The sequence below is a fragment of the Mytilus galloprovincialis genome, chromosome 1 (assembly GCF_965363235.1).
Source record: "Mytilus galloprovincialis chromosome 1, xbMytGall1.hap1.1, whole genome shotgun sequence".
NCBI classification, from domain to species: Eukaryota; Metazoa; Mollusca; class Bivalvia; order Mytilida; family Mytilidae; genus Mytilus; species Mytilus galloprovincialis.
The window spans coordinates 39894253-39908988 of NC_134838.1; the positions used below are offsets into that span (position 1 = coordinate 39894253).

The 14736-nt window shown below is 29.7% G+C and overlaps 2 protein-coding genes across 6 annotated transcripts in view; one reads left to right on the forward strand and one right to left on the reverse strand.

The window, feature by feature from the left end:
* LOC143074168 (Fanconi anemia group D2 protein-like) overlaps positions 1 to 7629 on the forward strand; it is an 82952-nt gene extending 75323 nt beyond the window's left edge. The window contains exons 40-41 of the mRNA XM_076249720.1: positions 4763 to 4855; positions 5571 to 7629. Of these exons, the coding sequence (XP_076105835.1) occupies positions 4763 to 4855; positions 5571 to 5657 (180 nt within the window). The 3' untranslated portion in view covers positions 5658 to 7629. The remainder of the gene's footprint in view (positions 1 to 4762; positions 4856 to 5570) is intronic.
* A 5216-nt stretch (positions 7630 to 12845) lies between these two features.
* The window catches only part of LOC143074178 (uncharacterized), a 40504-nt gene continuing 38613 nt past the window's right edge, over positions 12846 to 14736 (reverse strand). For all 5 annotated transcript variants that reach the window (XM_076249736.1, XM_076249728.1, XM_076249741.1 and 2 more), the window contains 2 exons: positions 14074 to 14230; positions 12846 to 13136 (listed from right to left, as the gene is read on the reverse strand). In XM_076249736.1, coding sequence (XP_076105851.1) covers positions 13029 to 13136; positions 14074 to 14230 — 265 coding nt within the window. In that variant the 3' untranslated portion in view covers positions 12846 to 13028. The remainder of the gene's footprint in view (positions 13137 to 14073; positions 14231 to 14736) is intronic.

Consider the following 14736-nt stretch of genomic DNA (forward strand, 5'->3'; position numbering starts at 1 on the left):
ATTTCAAAACAAAAAGATATTTTAAAAGAAGTAAAATCTTTTTATGAAAATTTGTACAAGAATAAAGACAAGTCAAAGGGAGATAAATTCAGTAAACTTAAAGAAGGATTGAAAGATATAAAATTAAAAAAACTAACTGATGATGAGAAAAAAAATCTTGAAGGTGAAATAACAATTGAGGAAGCTGGTTTGATATTGAAAAATATGAAAAATAATAAAACACCAGGATCTGATGGTTTCTCCACAGAGTTCTTTAAATTTTTTTGGAAAGATTTGAAAATTTTTGTTGTAAACTCCTTGAACTACAGTACTGAGATTGGTGAACTATCTGTTACGCAAAAACAAGGAATCATTACATGCCTGCCGAAGGGAAATAAGCCTAGACATTTCTTAAAAAATTGGCGACCTATATCTTTATTAAATACAGTATATAAAATTGGCTCTGGAGTTATAGCAAAACGCTTTAAAACAGTTTTAGATAAACTGATAGATTTCGATCAAACTGGATTTATTAGTGGGAGATATATTGGAGAAAATCTTCGTTTAATTTATGATATTATGCAATTTACTGAGGAAAAAGATATTCCAGGACTTTTGCTGCTCATAGATTTTGAAAAGGCATTTGATTCGATTTCTTGGGAATTTTTAACCAGTGTATTGAAGTTGTTCAATTTTGGAGGATCAATAATTAATTGGGTTAAAGTTTTTTATAACAATATCAAATCAGCTGTAAACCAGGGAGGACATCTATCAGAATTTTTTTCTATAGAACGAGGCTGTAGACAAGGGGATCCCTTGTCGCCTTATATTTTTATTCTCTGTGCTGAGATATTAGCATTAAAAATACGAAATAATGATAAGATAAATGGTATTACAATTACGCAAGTTGAGCACAAACTTTCACAATTTGCTGATGACACATCTCTTATTTTAGATGGTAAAGAAGAATCTTTGAATGAAGCATTAAAGGAATTAGATTGGTTTGGAAATATATCTGGTTTAAATATTAATTTTTCTAAAACACAAGTTATTTGGATAGGAAATAAAAAGTATAGTAATGAGGTATTATGTCAAAATAGAAACCTTACATGGGGAGAAACATGTTTTAAGGTACTAGGTATAAGCTTTGATGTTAATCTTGATAGAATTGTAAAAATTAATTATGATGAAAAAATTGTACAAATTAAATGTGTAATAAGACAATGGTCAAAACGAAATCTTACTGTTATTGGTAGAATTACTGTAGTAAAGACATTGATATTGCCTATTTTAAATCATTTGTTTATATCCTTACCAAATCCAAGTGATGATATTTTAAAAAATGTTATTCAACTTATGTACAACTTTATATGGAGTTCACCAATTGATAGAATTAAGAGAGATGTTTTACAAAATGATATTGAAGATGGTGGACTCAAAATGATAAATCTTAGTGCATTTATTTTAGCACTGAAGTGTACATGGATAAGGAGATTATTTAAAACAGACAACAAATGGCAGAATGTTTTTTTTGTCAAATGTTCATGTAGAACTTGAAAAATTTTATGGTTGTGGAAGTGTTTATATCCAAAAATTACAGCAACATATCAAAAATAAATTTTGGCAAGATGTTCTGAAAGCATGGCAACTTCTTAGAGAAAAAGATGAATATGACAGTTGGGAATGCTTTCTTGCTAGTCCAATCTGGCTTAACAATAATATAAAGGTAGCAAATAAACCTATTTTTTATAAAGATTGGTTTGAAAATGGTATAAGATTTATAAATGATATTGTAAATGAAGATGGGACCTTTTTCTCTCATCAAAAGATAGAAGAAATGTATCAGATAAATGTGAATTTCATGAGATATAATAGTATTATATCTGCTATACATCAAGCATCAAAATCATTTGTGGGAAAAAATCACAAATTAGAACTACCTTTAATTCCATCTGCTATTAAAAGACTTGTTAAAAGTTCAAAAGGATCTAAAGATATGTATATTGTTTTGAATAAAAATGGAAGTGTTCCCACTAGTCAGTTAAGATGGACTGAAATTTTTGGCTTTGATCAAAATCATTGGAAAAAAATTTATAAACTGCCATTTGTTGTCACAAATAATACTAAGTTACAGTGGCTACAATTTAGATTCAATCATCGAATCTTAGCTACAAACAAATTTCTTCATAAAATTAAGATTTATGATAATCCAAATTGTACATTTTGTAATAAAGAAATTGAAACATTAGAACATTTATTTTGGGAATGTGAACATACACAATTATTATTAGAACAGATTGAAAATTGGTTTCTAATTTCTAACCAATGGAATTAGTGTACTTTTTACAAAAGAAGTTTTTTTGTTTGGTAACACTGCAAAAATATCAAAAGGCAATGCAGAAAATACTCTTTTTCTTACCATAAAGCAATATATTTATAATTCCAGATGTTTTAAAAAAAAACTGACAATAAACTCAGTAAAAGAAAAGATAAAATATGTGTATGCAATGGACAAAAATATTGCTATGAAAAACAAATGTGAACATCAGTTTCTCAGAGAATGGAATGCTTTTGATATATTACTTAGCATGCTTAGTTAAGTACAAAAATGTATATACATGTTATAAATGAAAATGCTGTATTTACTATACTAAAATAGAATTCAATTTCTAGATGAATTATATTGAAAACTCACCACACTATTCTCTCTCACTCTCTTTCTCTTTCTATCTCTCTCTCTCCGGTGTTCAAACTGCTTTACTCTTTATCTTATATTTGTATATTTAAAAAAAAAAAAAAATTGCTTCCTAATAGAAAGATGTATTGATTAGATAATATCTATAGATTTATATATTATATATTGCTATTATATTTGTGTATATTATGTTGTAAATTGGAAGTTATAAATGAGGGCCCTCATGGGGTTTTTGATTATGTGATTACTTGGCCGTTTTTTTAATGATTATTTGATTATTAAGCCAAATATTTCATGATTATTTGATTACCTAGGACTGTATTTTTAGTTTATGATTATTTGATTACTAAAGATAAGCAAATATTTAATGATTATGTGATTATATTGGCAAAAAAATGGTGATTATGTGATTACTAGGACCCCCCCATGAGGGGCCTCATAAATAATAAAAATAAAAAAAAAAAAAAAAAAAAACCTGTAGTTATTTATTGGACAGTTGAATGCTTCTGCTACATAAATATGGACAGTTTTTGACAATACAATGCACATATATCGGGTTGTAGCACCATTAAGTCACGCTAAATTACTGAAATCTTCAAAATTCTATCATTTTAGTTAAATTTTAGACGGTTTCCTTGTAAAACGAAATTGGCCGCATTCGTGTTCATCCTTAATATTGAAATGTAAGTTGTATTTTATGATAATACATAACATATATAAAGGTTGTGGATGAACACGGATGCGGCCACTTCATTTTTGACAAAAACCATCTGAAAAGTGACGTTTTTTGGCATATTTGAGAGATTTTTCATATTTGAGCTTGAATCGGATCGTTTTTAATGACTAAATCAGTTAAAATCTTTCACTTATACTAATTAAATCAAGTGAAATAGACACTTAAGTCTTTAAAAAGTGGTCAAAATCTTTCGTCAGATGAAACTGAAATTTGAGGCCAAAATGAGTCCTTACCGGACCTACTCCTTTGTGATTCAGTCCGTTCAAGATATTATTAATGTTAAGTCAATTATATTTGGTATTCACATGTTGTAGCTTTGGCATATCCAATTTTGATAGATATTATCTGGCAATGATCTCTTGATCAGGGTCGGTTGAATTTTAAAATGGTGCATATAATTAAATTGTTTAAGAGGGTGGTAAAGGGTTGTTTTCCTGCAACATGTTTTGCCATTTATATTTCACATGCAGCCATGAAAAGGTTTGTTATTCACCTTGTTTCGTGAAATCGGTAAAAAGATCAACGTGCAAGAACTTTTTAATTGTTCGTTCATCGTAAAATTGCAATTTTATTTCGCGTTCTTCGGTGCAGATATCCCATATTTACGCCTCTCGTTTAAGTATTGCAATCTTAATTTCTAAACTTATGCATTATACAATAACAAAAGAGAGGCAGAAAATACCAAAGGAACATTCAAACTTGTAGCCATGGCTAAAAATGAAAATGACAAACCGACAAACAACAGTACATAAAACACAACATAAAAATCTGAAGACAGAGTAAAACAACCCCACCAAAAACTTGTGGTGATCTCAGGTACTCTTTTAGAGTAAGACGATCTTGCTCCACATGTGGCACCTTTTGTATTGCTTAGGTTAATAATACACACAGGCAAGACATATCTCATTGTCAACAATTCATTGACGATTAATTCAATTATGGAAGGAATGTAAGGTTAAGTATTTTGTATTGCAGAGCTACATACTTGTATATTAGTTTTCACAGCCACATTCTGGTTTTCATACCACAATTTTAAATGATTAGTTCAGATTGATTGAAATCACATTTTATAAATGGGACATTCAAACTAAATGGGACATTCAAACTAAATGGGACATTCAAACTTGTAGGTCGAAAATGAACTGACAACGCCATGGCTAAAAATGAAAAAGACAAACCGACAAATAACAGTACATAAAACACAACATAAAAATCTGAAGACAGAGTAATATAAACCCACCAAACTTATCTGTACTTCTCTAAGAACAATTGTATTGCTTCTTGATGAAATATTTGTCCTATTTGAAAAATCATTTTATGTTTCCAAATTTTACAAAAACTATATGTTACAGGGTGAAGAGATTTTATCCCAGACTTCTGCTGCCACTGACGACCAGGGCAGTGATGATGAGGCTCCAGAGGAAGATCAAGAAGAAAGTGATGTTGTAAGTTATACAACTTTAGTACAGAATGTTAGACATGATAAGATGGATTGCTTCCATAACATGTATTTATGCATTTTAATGAGAGACACCAAATTGCCTGCACTGCAGCCGTCCCGCTAGACCACACGACCACCTGGGCTTCAATAATAAAGCTTTCAGTGGCCGTGTGTTACCTTTCCTCGTCAGTTTTTAATCTAGCTTCGTACTACAGTACATGATATATAAGGCATGGAGATGTTATTGTTACAGATCAGCTCAATTATCTATATTAAAGGATCCTACAAATGAATGCAAGATACAGTCACAGAAAATAATAATATTTATAAGTACGTCTGAGTCAGTGACAACTCTACAACAGATTTATCCATCGGATCACCAGCAATGATGGTGATACATGGCTGTGTACATAATGTATATACAACTCGTCTAAACATCAACCCAACAATGTTAGATCTGTAAATTTGCTTTCGCAAATTTTTTGTTCTTCCCTCGCTGGGATTTGAACCCATGCTACTGAGATATTGTGACACCAAATCGCCTGCACTATAGCCGTCCCGCTAGACCACACGACCACCTGGGCTTCCCAATATATATATATAATGATACTTTTTTGGTGAAATCATTTGTTTGTTGTAATAGTATGGGTATATAGGTTAATCTAGGAAATCAGTTTCTGATGCTTGTCATTTCAATTTAATTTTTCCATTGGTTGTAGGAAATGGATAACCAAAGTGAGGCTGGAGATCAGACCAATCAGGATGGAGATGATAGTGATGGACAATCTTGTAGTGAAACTTTCTAATGAATGGACTGTTGCTGTTGTGCCAATTATTTAAAGAGAAATGAAAACTTCACAACATGTCAAAAGATTAAATAATTAAGAAATGATTGATTTCTTTGCTCACAAAATCAAGATTAACTGGTTACAAACATGTGACCTTGAGAATTAAATGTTAATGAGTACTCAAAATATTTTTTCAGGAATTTATATTTGTCATTATTTGGTGTTGATTAGATGTGTATTTATTCAGATGAGTACAGTTTACTGTCTAGTCACTGCATTTTAATAAGTCTGTACTTCCCAAAACAATAGTGTGGATTCATTTATTTTTTTTTTGTGCCAATTTTCTTGGATTATAGAAAACTTTGATGTACATGAGTATTTAATTTCCTGGTTTTGTCAAAGTCTGCACACCAGTGTTTGAATATTGGTCCTTAGTTGAACATTTAATATCCTAGTTAACCTGTCACCACGAAACCCATGAAAATTGGTATCCAACGAATAAATACCAATGAATCCACATAAGCATGATTAGTCTGCATAATAACTGAAATTTCATGTAAATCATTACAGTATATTACATACTATTTCATTATAAAGGTAAAGGAGTAGATCCAGTAAGACCCCTTTTTGGCCCCAAAATATAGCAGTTTTACAAAATAGTTAAAATGTAAACTTTTAGTTATTTATTGGACAGTAGAATGCTTCTGCTACATAAATATGGGCTGTTTTTGGCAATACAATGCACATATATCGAGAACTGGCACCATAAAGTATGCTAAATTACTGAAATCTTCACAGTTCTAGTATTTTAGTTAAATTTTAGACGGTTTTCGTGTAAAACGAAAGTGGCCGCATTCGTGTTTATCCTTAATATTGAAATGTAAGTTGTATTTTATTATAATACATAACATAAATAAAGGTTGAAGATGAACATGAATGCGGCCACTGTCATTTTTGACAAAAACCAACCGAAAAGTGACATTTTTCGGCATATTTGATAGATTTTTCATATTTGAGCTTGAATCGGATCGTTTTTAATGACTAAATCAGTTAAAATCTTTCACATAAACTGATTGATTCAAATGAAATAGACCCTGAAGTGTTTAAAAAGTGGTAAAAATCTTTCGTCAGATGAACCTGAAATTTGAGGCCAAAATCGGTCCTTACCGAATCTACTCCTTTAGTGGTACCAGAGAAAATTGATGAATTTAAAGTTTTTCTTTGAATTGAATTGAATGAGCTTCAACTTTATAATAAGATAATGTATAATTTTTGCATGTGTATGGAGGGTATCTTTTGAAAAGATTTCAGGGTTAAAGTTAAGTTTTGAGCCCTTCAAATTTTGGGGAGTAATTTGTATATTGATTTATATTGAAATCAAGATGATGGACATTTCAATGTTTTAGATCTGTTGCATATATATTGAATTATGAAATATAAATTTTGAGTATTTGAAGGAAATATATTTAACAGAAATGTTACGAGAATATGTTTAGTTATAGTTTTTTCAATTGTTAGAAATCTCAAATTTTGATTGCAACATTATTTTATGCTGCTTAATAGAGACTGCACTGGCATGAATTGTTGAGAGCAATAAGAAATAATTAATGTTGATTTTTTTTTACTGTTCAAAAATGCATGGGTAGGAATTAGAAATTTAATGCATAAATTACAATATTATTTTGATTTTCAAAACTCAAATGTCTTTAATGATGATATTTAAAACATATTGTTATCCTTTTCAACACTTTAGGAACATTTGGATGAAATGGTTCTTTTATTTTAAGACAACTTATCTAATAATCAGTTATATCACATGAAGCATTGCATTTTACTTATTATTGTAATAATGACATAGCTCTAAAATTGTCAATTCTTCTTTTATGACTTTCTTTTTCTTTTGTTATAGTTTGTTACAGGTTTTGTACATTTTTACTGTTAAGACTAGTCTCTGATGTATTTAATTTTATATTTAAAAGAATGAAGTAAAGCATGTTTTACATTTATTACCTCCCTTGAAATAAGCCGTTAAAACTAGAAACAATTTACTTCCCCTTTGAAGTATTACTGAAAACAGAGAAATAATTATTGCAGTTTTATTTACTAGATATGTATTATTCCTTTTGTTCTAGTTTAAACACTCTTTATTTGTCACCATTAAATTTGAAGCTTATCTAGTAATAATGGAGCTGATTTCTTGAAAATATGAACACTTACAAAAATGTTTGCTTGCTTTCCTCACTATTGATTTTATATCGAAGGTCTCAAAGATTAAGTTGTAATTACAGTATTTTTAAAAGATCTATGACAATGAGGTCAAGGTCAGATAAATCGTATTAGACCGACATATAATCCTTCCAATTTTTTCAATACACCAAATATAGTTGACCTATTGTGTAAGCTTATTGAAAACAGACCAAAATACAAACTTAACATTGACTGTTGAATCATGAAAATGAGGTCAAGGTCAGATGATATCTGCCAGACAGACATGTACACCAAATATAGTTAACCTATTGCTAATAGTTCTTGAAAAACAGATTAAAAAACAAAAACTTAATGACCAATGAACCATGATAATGAGGGCAAAGTCAAATGAAACCTGCCAGACTGACATGTACCCATTACATCTTTTCATTTACCAAATACAGCTGACCTACTTCTTACAGTATTTTACAAACAGACTTACTGGTTTAACCTTGATCGCTGCAATGAGGTCAAGGTCATGTAAACTGTAGACGATGCAAGGAAGGTATATACATTTGTACAGTTATCCTATTACACATTCAGAAGAAATTTATAAATGTTGTAACATAAGGTATCTGCTTGAAAATATGAACACTTACAAAAATGTTTGTTTGCTTTCCTCACTATTGATTTTATATCGAAGGTCTCAAAGATGAAGTTGTAATTACAGTATTTTTAAAAGATCTATGACAATGAGGTCAAGGTCAGATAAATCGTATTAGACCGACATATACTCCTTCCAATTTTTTCAATACACCAAATATAGTTGACCTATTGTGTAAGCTTATTGAAAACAGACCAAAATACAAACTTAACATTGACTGTTGAATCATGAAAATGAGGTCAAGGTCAGATGATATCTGCCAGACAGACATGTACACCAAATATAGTTAACCTATTGCTAATAGTTCTTGAAAAACAGATTAAAAAACAAAAACTTAATGACCAATGAACCATGATAATGGGGGCAAAGTCAAATGAAACCTGCCAGACTGACATGTACCCATTACATCTTTTCATTTACCAAATACAGCTGACCTACTTCTTACAGTATTTTACAAACAGACTTACTGGTTTAACCTTGATCGCTGCAATGAGGTCAAGGTCATGTAAACTGTAGACGATGCAAGGAAGGTATATACATTTGTACAGTTATCCTATTACACATTCAGAAGAAATTTATAAATGTTGTAACATAAGGTATCTGCTTGAAAATATGAACACTTACAAAAATGTTTGCTTGCTATCCTCACTATTGATTTTATATCGAAGGTCTCAAAGATGAAGTTGTAATTACAGTATTTTTAAAAGATCTATGACAATGAGGTCAAGGTCAGATAAATCGTATTAGACCGACATATACTCCTTCCAATTTTTTCAATACACCAAATATAGTTGACCTATTGTGTAAGCTTATTGAAAACAGACCAAAATACAAACTTAACATTGACTGTTGAATCATGAAAATGAGGTCAAGGTCAGATGATATCTGCCAGACAGACATGTACACCAAATATAGTTAACCTATTGCTAATAGTTCTTGAAAAACAGATTAAAAAACAAAAACTTAATAACCAATGAACCAAGGTTATGTAAACTGTAGACGATGCAAGGAAGGTATATACATTTGTACAGTTATCCTATTACACATTCAGAAGAAATTTATAAATGTTGTAACATAAGGTATCTGCTAAGAAGATATAAACCAGGTCTTCTACCTTCTGAAATATAAAGCTTTATACAAACATTTTTTAGACTCTTTCAGAATAGAAATACCACGCCATGATAATTTTTTGTAGCATAAAGGTACAACTGCCAAAAAACTATGCATATTCTTAACCTTGGAGAAATTCCACCATATATTACATCATATTGGAGGATTTTGACATATGTGATACAGGAGTCTTTTCGTAGGGGGGGGGGGGGGGGGGGGAGTGTAGGCAAATTGATAAAAATATATTAATTCTTTCTGTCATTTTATTAATAACAAATAATACTGGATAACATAAATCAAATTATATGTGAAACAATAATAACATACAATATAATTACTTGGGCCATAAGAGAACAAAATTATTTACATAAAACCTGACTGGTCCATGAGGGGAAATAAGCACATAAAATCTGGTCCAAGAACAAATTATATATTACATAGCACAAGAAATCTGGTCCACGAGCAAATGATATACTACGTATAAACATGAAGCACATAAAAATCTGATACTATGTAGCACATGAAATTTGGTCCAAGAACAAATGATACAATGTAACATGTTGCACATGAAATCTGGTCCAAGAAAAAATAAAACTATGTAACATTTAGCACTGTTTTCGAAACTCATAAAATTCAACTGATAATCTAAAAACATGTGCAAATATCCTTATTTGGAGTGTTTCCATACTACTGATTTTTTTTTATCTTTTCTACCAGGTCTATGAGTACAGTTTCATAAAAAGTCTGAGAGTTATGACTAATTCCTACTTGTATTGGAGATAAATAACATTCATTGCCATTGGTCAAAACTTTCACAATGATGAGAAAAACAGTGAAATGAGTGAAACAGTACCAGAATATAATATATCTAAAATTACTTTACTAATGTTAATTTGGAGCTTCCTATTTGAAGCTCTTTTCGTCTTTTGACAAATATCTAGCTTTTCTAAACAAAAGAAGTACACATTGCATTACTGGGAAGTCATGCATGTACTGCATCTCTTTCTGTGGAGAACTATGAATGTACATTTGAGTCACATATCATAAAATGATAACAAAGATTAAAAAAATACCAGATTATGACCCCTTTTTGCTATAAATGTTTTTGTACTTTTTACAAATCTGAAATACATTTTCTTTATTTTATTTTGTCTAAATACTAAATGTATCTAAAAAATAATTCCTCAATATACTCTGGCTAATTTTGTATGTGCTGTACGCTTAAATAAAGAGTATTGTATACAGGATAGGTAAAACACACCATTCATTCTGTCATAAAATATACATTATTTAATTTAAGCGTCAATTTCCTTTCTATTCTACGTTTGTTAACTTAAAATTATACATGGAACACATATTTAACCAATTTAGAAACAACATTGATTTATAAATATGGTATTACAATGCTGGGTCGTTGTTATGCTTAGTATGAAAATAGACATCTATGGACGCAGAAACTGACATACTTCTATGCACACATTTTCACTCATAAAGACATGCATGCACACTTTACTTATAAAACAATAATTATGGATGCATGCAAATCAAAATCCAATAGTAAAATATGAGATTTAGGTGGGGTTTTTTTCCAAAAACAAATGTAAGGGTGATAGAAAACATTTTTTTAGCATAGTCACATCACAAAGGATTTTATTATTTTCAAAAACAATCAACACTCATTAAACTTTGTAATCTCCATCAAATAAGCTGCAATTAACATGAAGATGCAGAAGAACCCATGAATGGAATGGAACATGAAAAGAACACAATATTATGTCATGGAAGATCTGTTCTTTCTGTTAATTTCTTAAATACAATGATAACAATAAGCACTGAAAAAGCTTCTGCTATGAAGTGTTAAAAGGTCAACATGGTTTTGGGTGTGTTTTATTTTTTTATAGAAATAATTGATAATTTATTCCAAGTAATTAATGCAATTTCCCTTAACTATCAATTTAGTGACTGTTGCAAAACAACAGTAATTGATTCTACTATGGTAGCCATAGTTACTGAAAAATCATTGACATAAATAAAATACATCACCATGACAACACCAATGGAGGGAAACATGGCAATACTAAGCCCTGAGACAATGATAGCATTTACCAGTATAGCACCATTATGTAATTTCTGAAGCACAAAATTTACTACACTGACTTTTAATACGTTATTTTACAATTGTTCATGCAATGGCAGAAAACCTGATGAAATGTTACTTAGTACATGTTTCTTAAAACTGAATGGATATTTGCAGTCATATAATCATAGGAATTAACAACAATCCCTTTTCTTTTTTTCAAAATAAGGTATGCATTTGTCCTTCCCTAAATAAAATATAAAACATGATAAAATTGACAAGTAAGAAATATGTAACTGCAGTACATGTGTTAAAAACTGAAATTGCTTGCAATTTTACAATGGTATTATTATACAAATAAGCACATGTTAATCTAATCAATTCCTTGCATCAAATTAAATGCTGTTTGGTATACAAATCTTGTGATACTTTTCAATTTACTTTCATCTTCATTGAAATAGATTTAAAGCTATGAGATAAAAGGCATTTTTACGTAATACACCTGAGCTTTTGAGGGTTGTGCGTCCTTTTCCTTTCAACTCCTAAATTTGGTGATAATTATTTCATAAACATATTTTACAAAATTCAAATCCTAATAAAAAAAATTGTAACAGGAGAGTATTTAAAATTTGTTTCTATTTCTAACAATTTTCAAAGAATAGATTATCTCCCTTTCTAGAATTCCATCCAATTTATTTGTGCCCTATTCATAACTTCAGCACTTTTTAATATAAGATTACATAGTGTTTGAGGACTTCTACACATTAAATATACATGTTGCATTTCATAATAAAGTTGTAAGAACTCATGGCAACAGAACTTTTTGAACTGAGTATTATCATCAAATAATTTGGAAACTGAGGTACAAAAAAGTATGAAATTCCACTTAAATAATTTCAAATTTATCACTGGATTTCTGACACCAAATTGATTAAAATGGCATTCACATTGTGGTCCAAACATAACTTGGAATGCATTTTGTTTGTAGAAAAAATATTAAAAAGCTGAGTTTAAAAAAGTTTTAAAACAAATGTAATATTTTTCAAAGTCCTGAAGATCTCATGTCAGCAGAGCACTAATTTCAACAATGTATCAAGAATAACTCTCTACTGGGATTAAAACATGTCTGCCATACGCTCAATACAGGTTAACATGGAAAGTTTTTAAATACATTAAAATAAACATTTAAGATGATAAAATACATATTACATTCTTTACTTTCTTACATAATCATCTAAAATATCCAACTCCATCTAGATTTGCAAGAAAACCAGCTTCTTAGAATCTAAGTCTAAATGGCCGAATTCCACAAATTGATCAAATTCAGAATGATGTCATTTCACTTGACCATTCACTTCACTTGACCATTAGCTGTCTTGGCTAATATTCTGGCCTGGATTTTTGAAAGTTCAGTTTGATTACCTTCTTCTTTAATAGGTTTCATTGTAAGATCTTCTTGCTGAAATGAACAAAGATATTGGTAAATAATTTAATTTTGGATGTAACGCATCTTCTGATTGGCTGACCGAGTTTTGTCTATAAGCTCATAGACATAATTTCGTCTTATGACCATGACGTCATCAAAGTTTTTTCATGATTTACTCTGATTTGAAATACAAATTAGAATTAAATTTTAAGGAATGACTAATATTTTGTTAATGTTAAGCACACTTTAAAATAACCCTCTACGCAGGTTATTCAGTGTTTACCACATTTTTTATGTTATTTCTTCATAGACAAAAAAAAATATTACAGTCATTCCTTTAATATAGAATTGATTCTACAGAAATGAAAAATCTTTGTAAAATACATTGTGTAAAAGCTCATTAACATATATACACAACTTAATCTACATTATAATCTAGATCTCAAAATAAGGCTAGTATGATTTTTTTTGCAATTTGTACTGTCCTCAATAAGTTTGAAGTGCTGATGCAAATATATAAGACACAATTCAAAAAATTAGATACTCTTGTCTAGCAGAAAGTGGTCCCATCATACCCTCTCCTTTGTGTTATCTCTAAAATTTAAATGTGTGTACTCCAAAATGTATATACATTAAAACAGTGATTCCTCTTACTATTCATGAATACCATGACAGGTGCCACAAGTAAAGCAGGATCTGATATATTCCCAAGTTTTGGTAGGGTAAGTGTTGCTCAAACTTTTGTTCTTTGTGTAGTGTTTTGTAGATTTGGGTTTTTTTTCTTCTTTTTTTGTTGTTTGTTTTTCTCAACTTCAACTTTTTTTATTGTCCCCTTGGTATCTTCCAGATTTTTTTTTTAACAGTGAAAGAAACAGTGTCTCCATTGTATGTTAAGATGATTTAACTACAGATCAATATATAAAATTATAAATATCTTTTAAAAAAAAATTGTTGGTGTAAGGGTTTATACCTCCTTTAATCTTGATGCTTGTTGTTCTAATTTATATTCAAAACTTGATCTTTTCTGTGAAGCTTTCATCTGTGCATCCCATTCTTCTCTTCTTTGTTTTTCTTTTCTTTGGTTCAAAACTTTATCAAGTTCAGGTTTTTCTAGCACATTTTTACCACTGAAAAAAAAACATGAAATTAATTGTATAGAAAATTACATATGTGTTTTGTCTTCAGAAAATTCTTTCCATATAAATGCTGGAGCTATCTATATATATATTAACATTCACATATGAATTTTAAATTTTTTATTTTTTTTAATTTGAAAATAAAGATGAATTACAGAGCATTTTAATATCATAATATATATATTTTTTTACAAGTTATCTTTGTAAGTGCAGTGAAATAAGTCGAGTGAAAAAGAGCCACAAAAATCACATCTACAATAAAAATTTTGCAACAGAGGATTTTTTCTTTGATGCAAACCAAAACCACTGTAATATACATGTTTGCGTGAGAAAAAAAGTTCAGAAATGATTGCCTGTTTTTAATATGCGATTCTTTTTATCACCTTTAACATTTCTGAAATTCCTTCATGATATTCTATTTATATTATACACCAAAAATGAAATAAGAATTTAAAAGGCAAAGTTCTTTTTAATGCAAAGCTTTTTTATGTCGCATT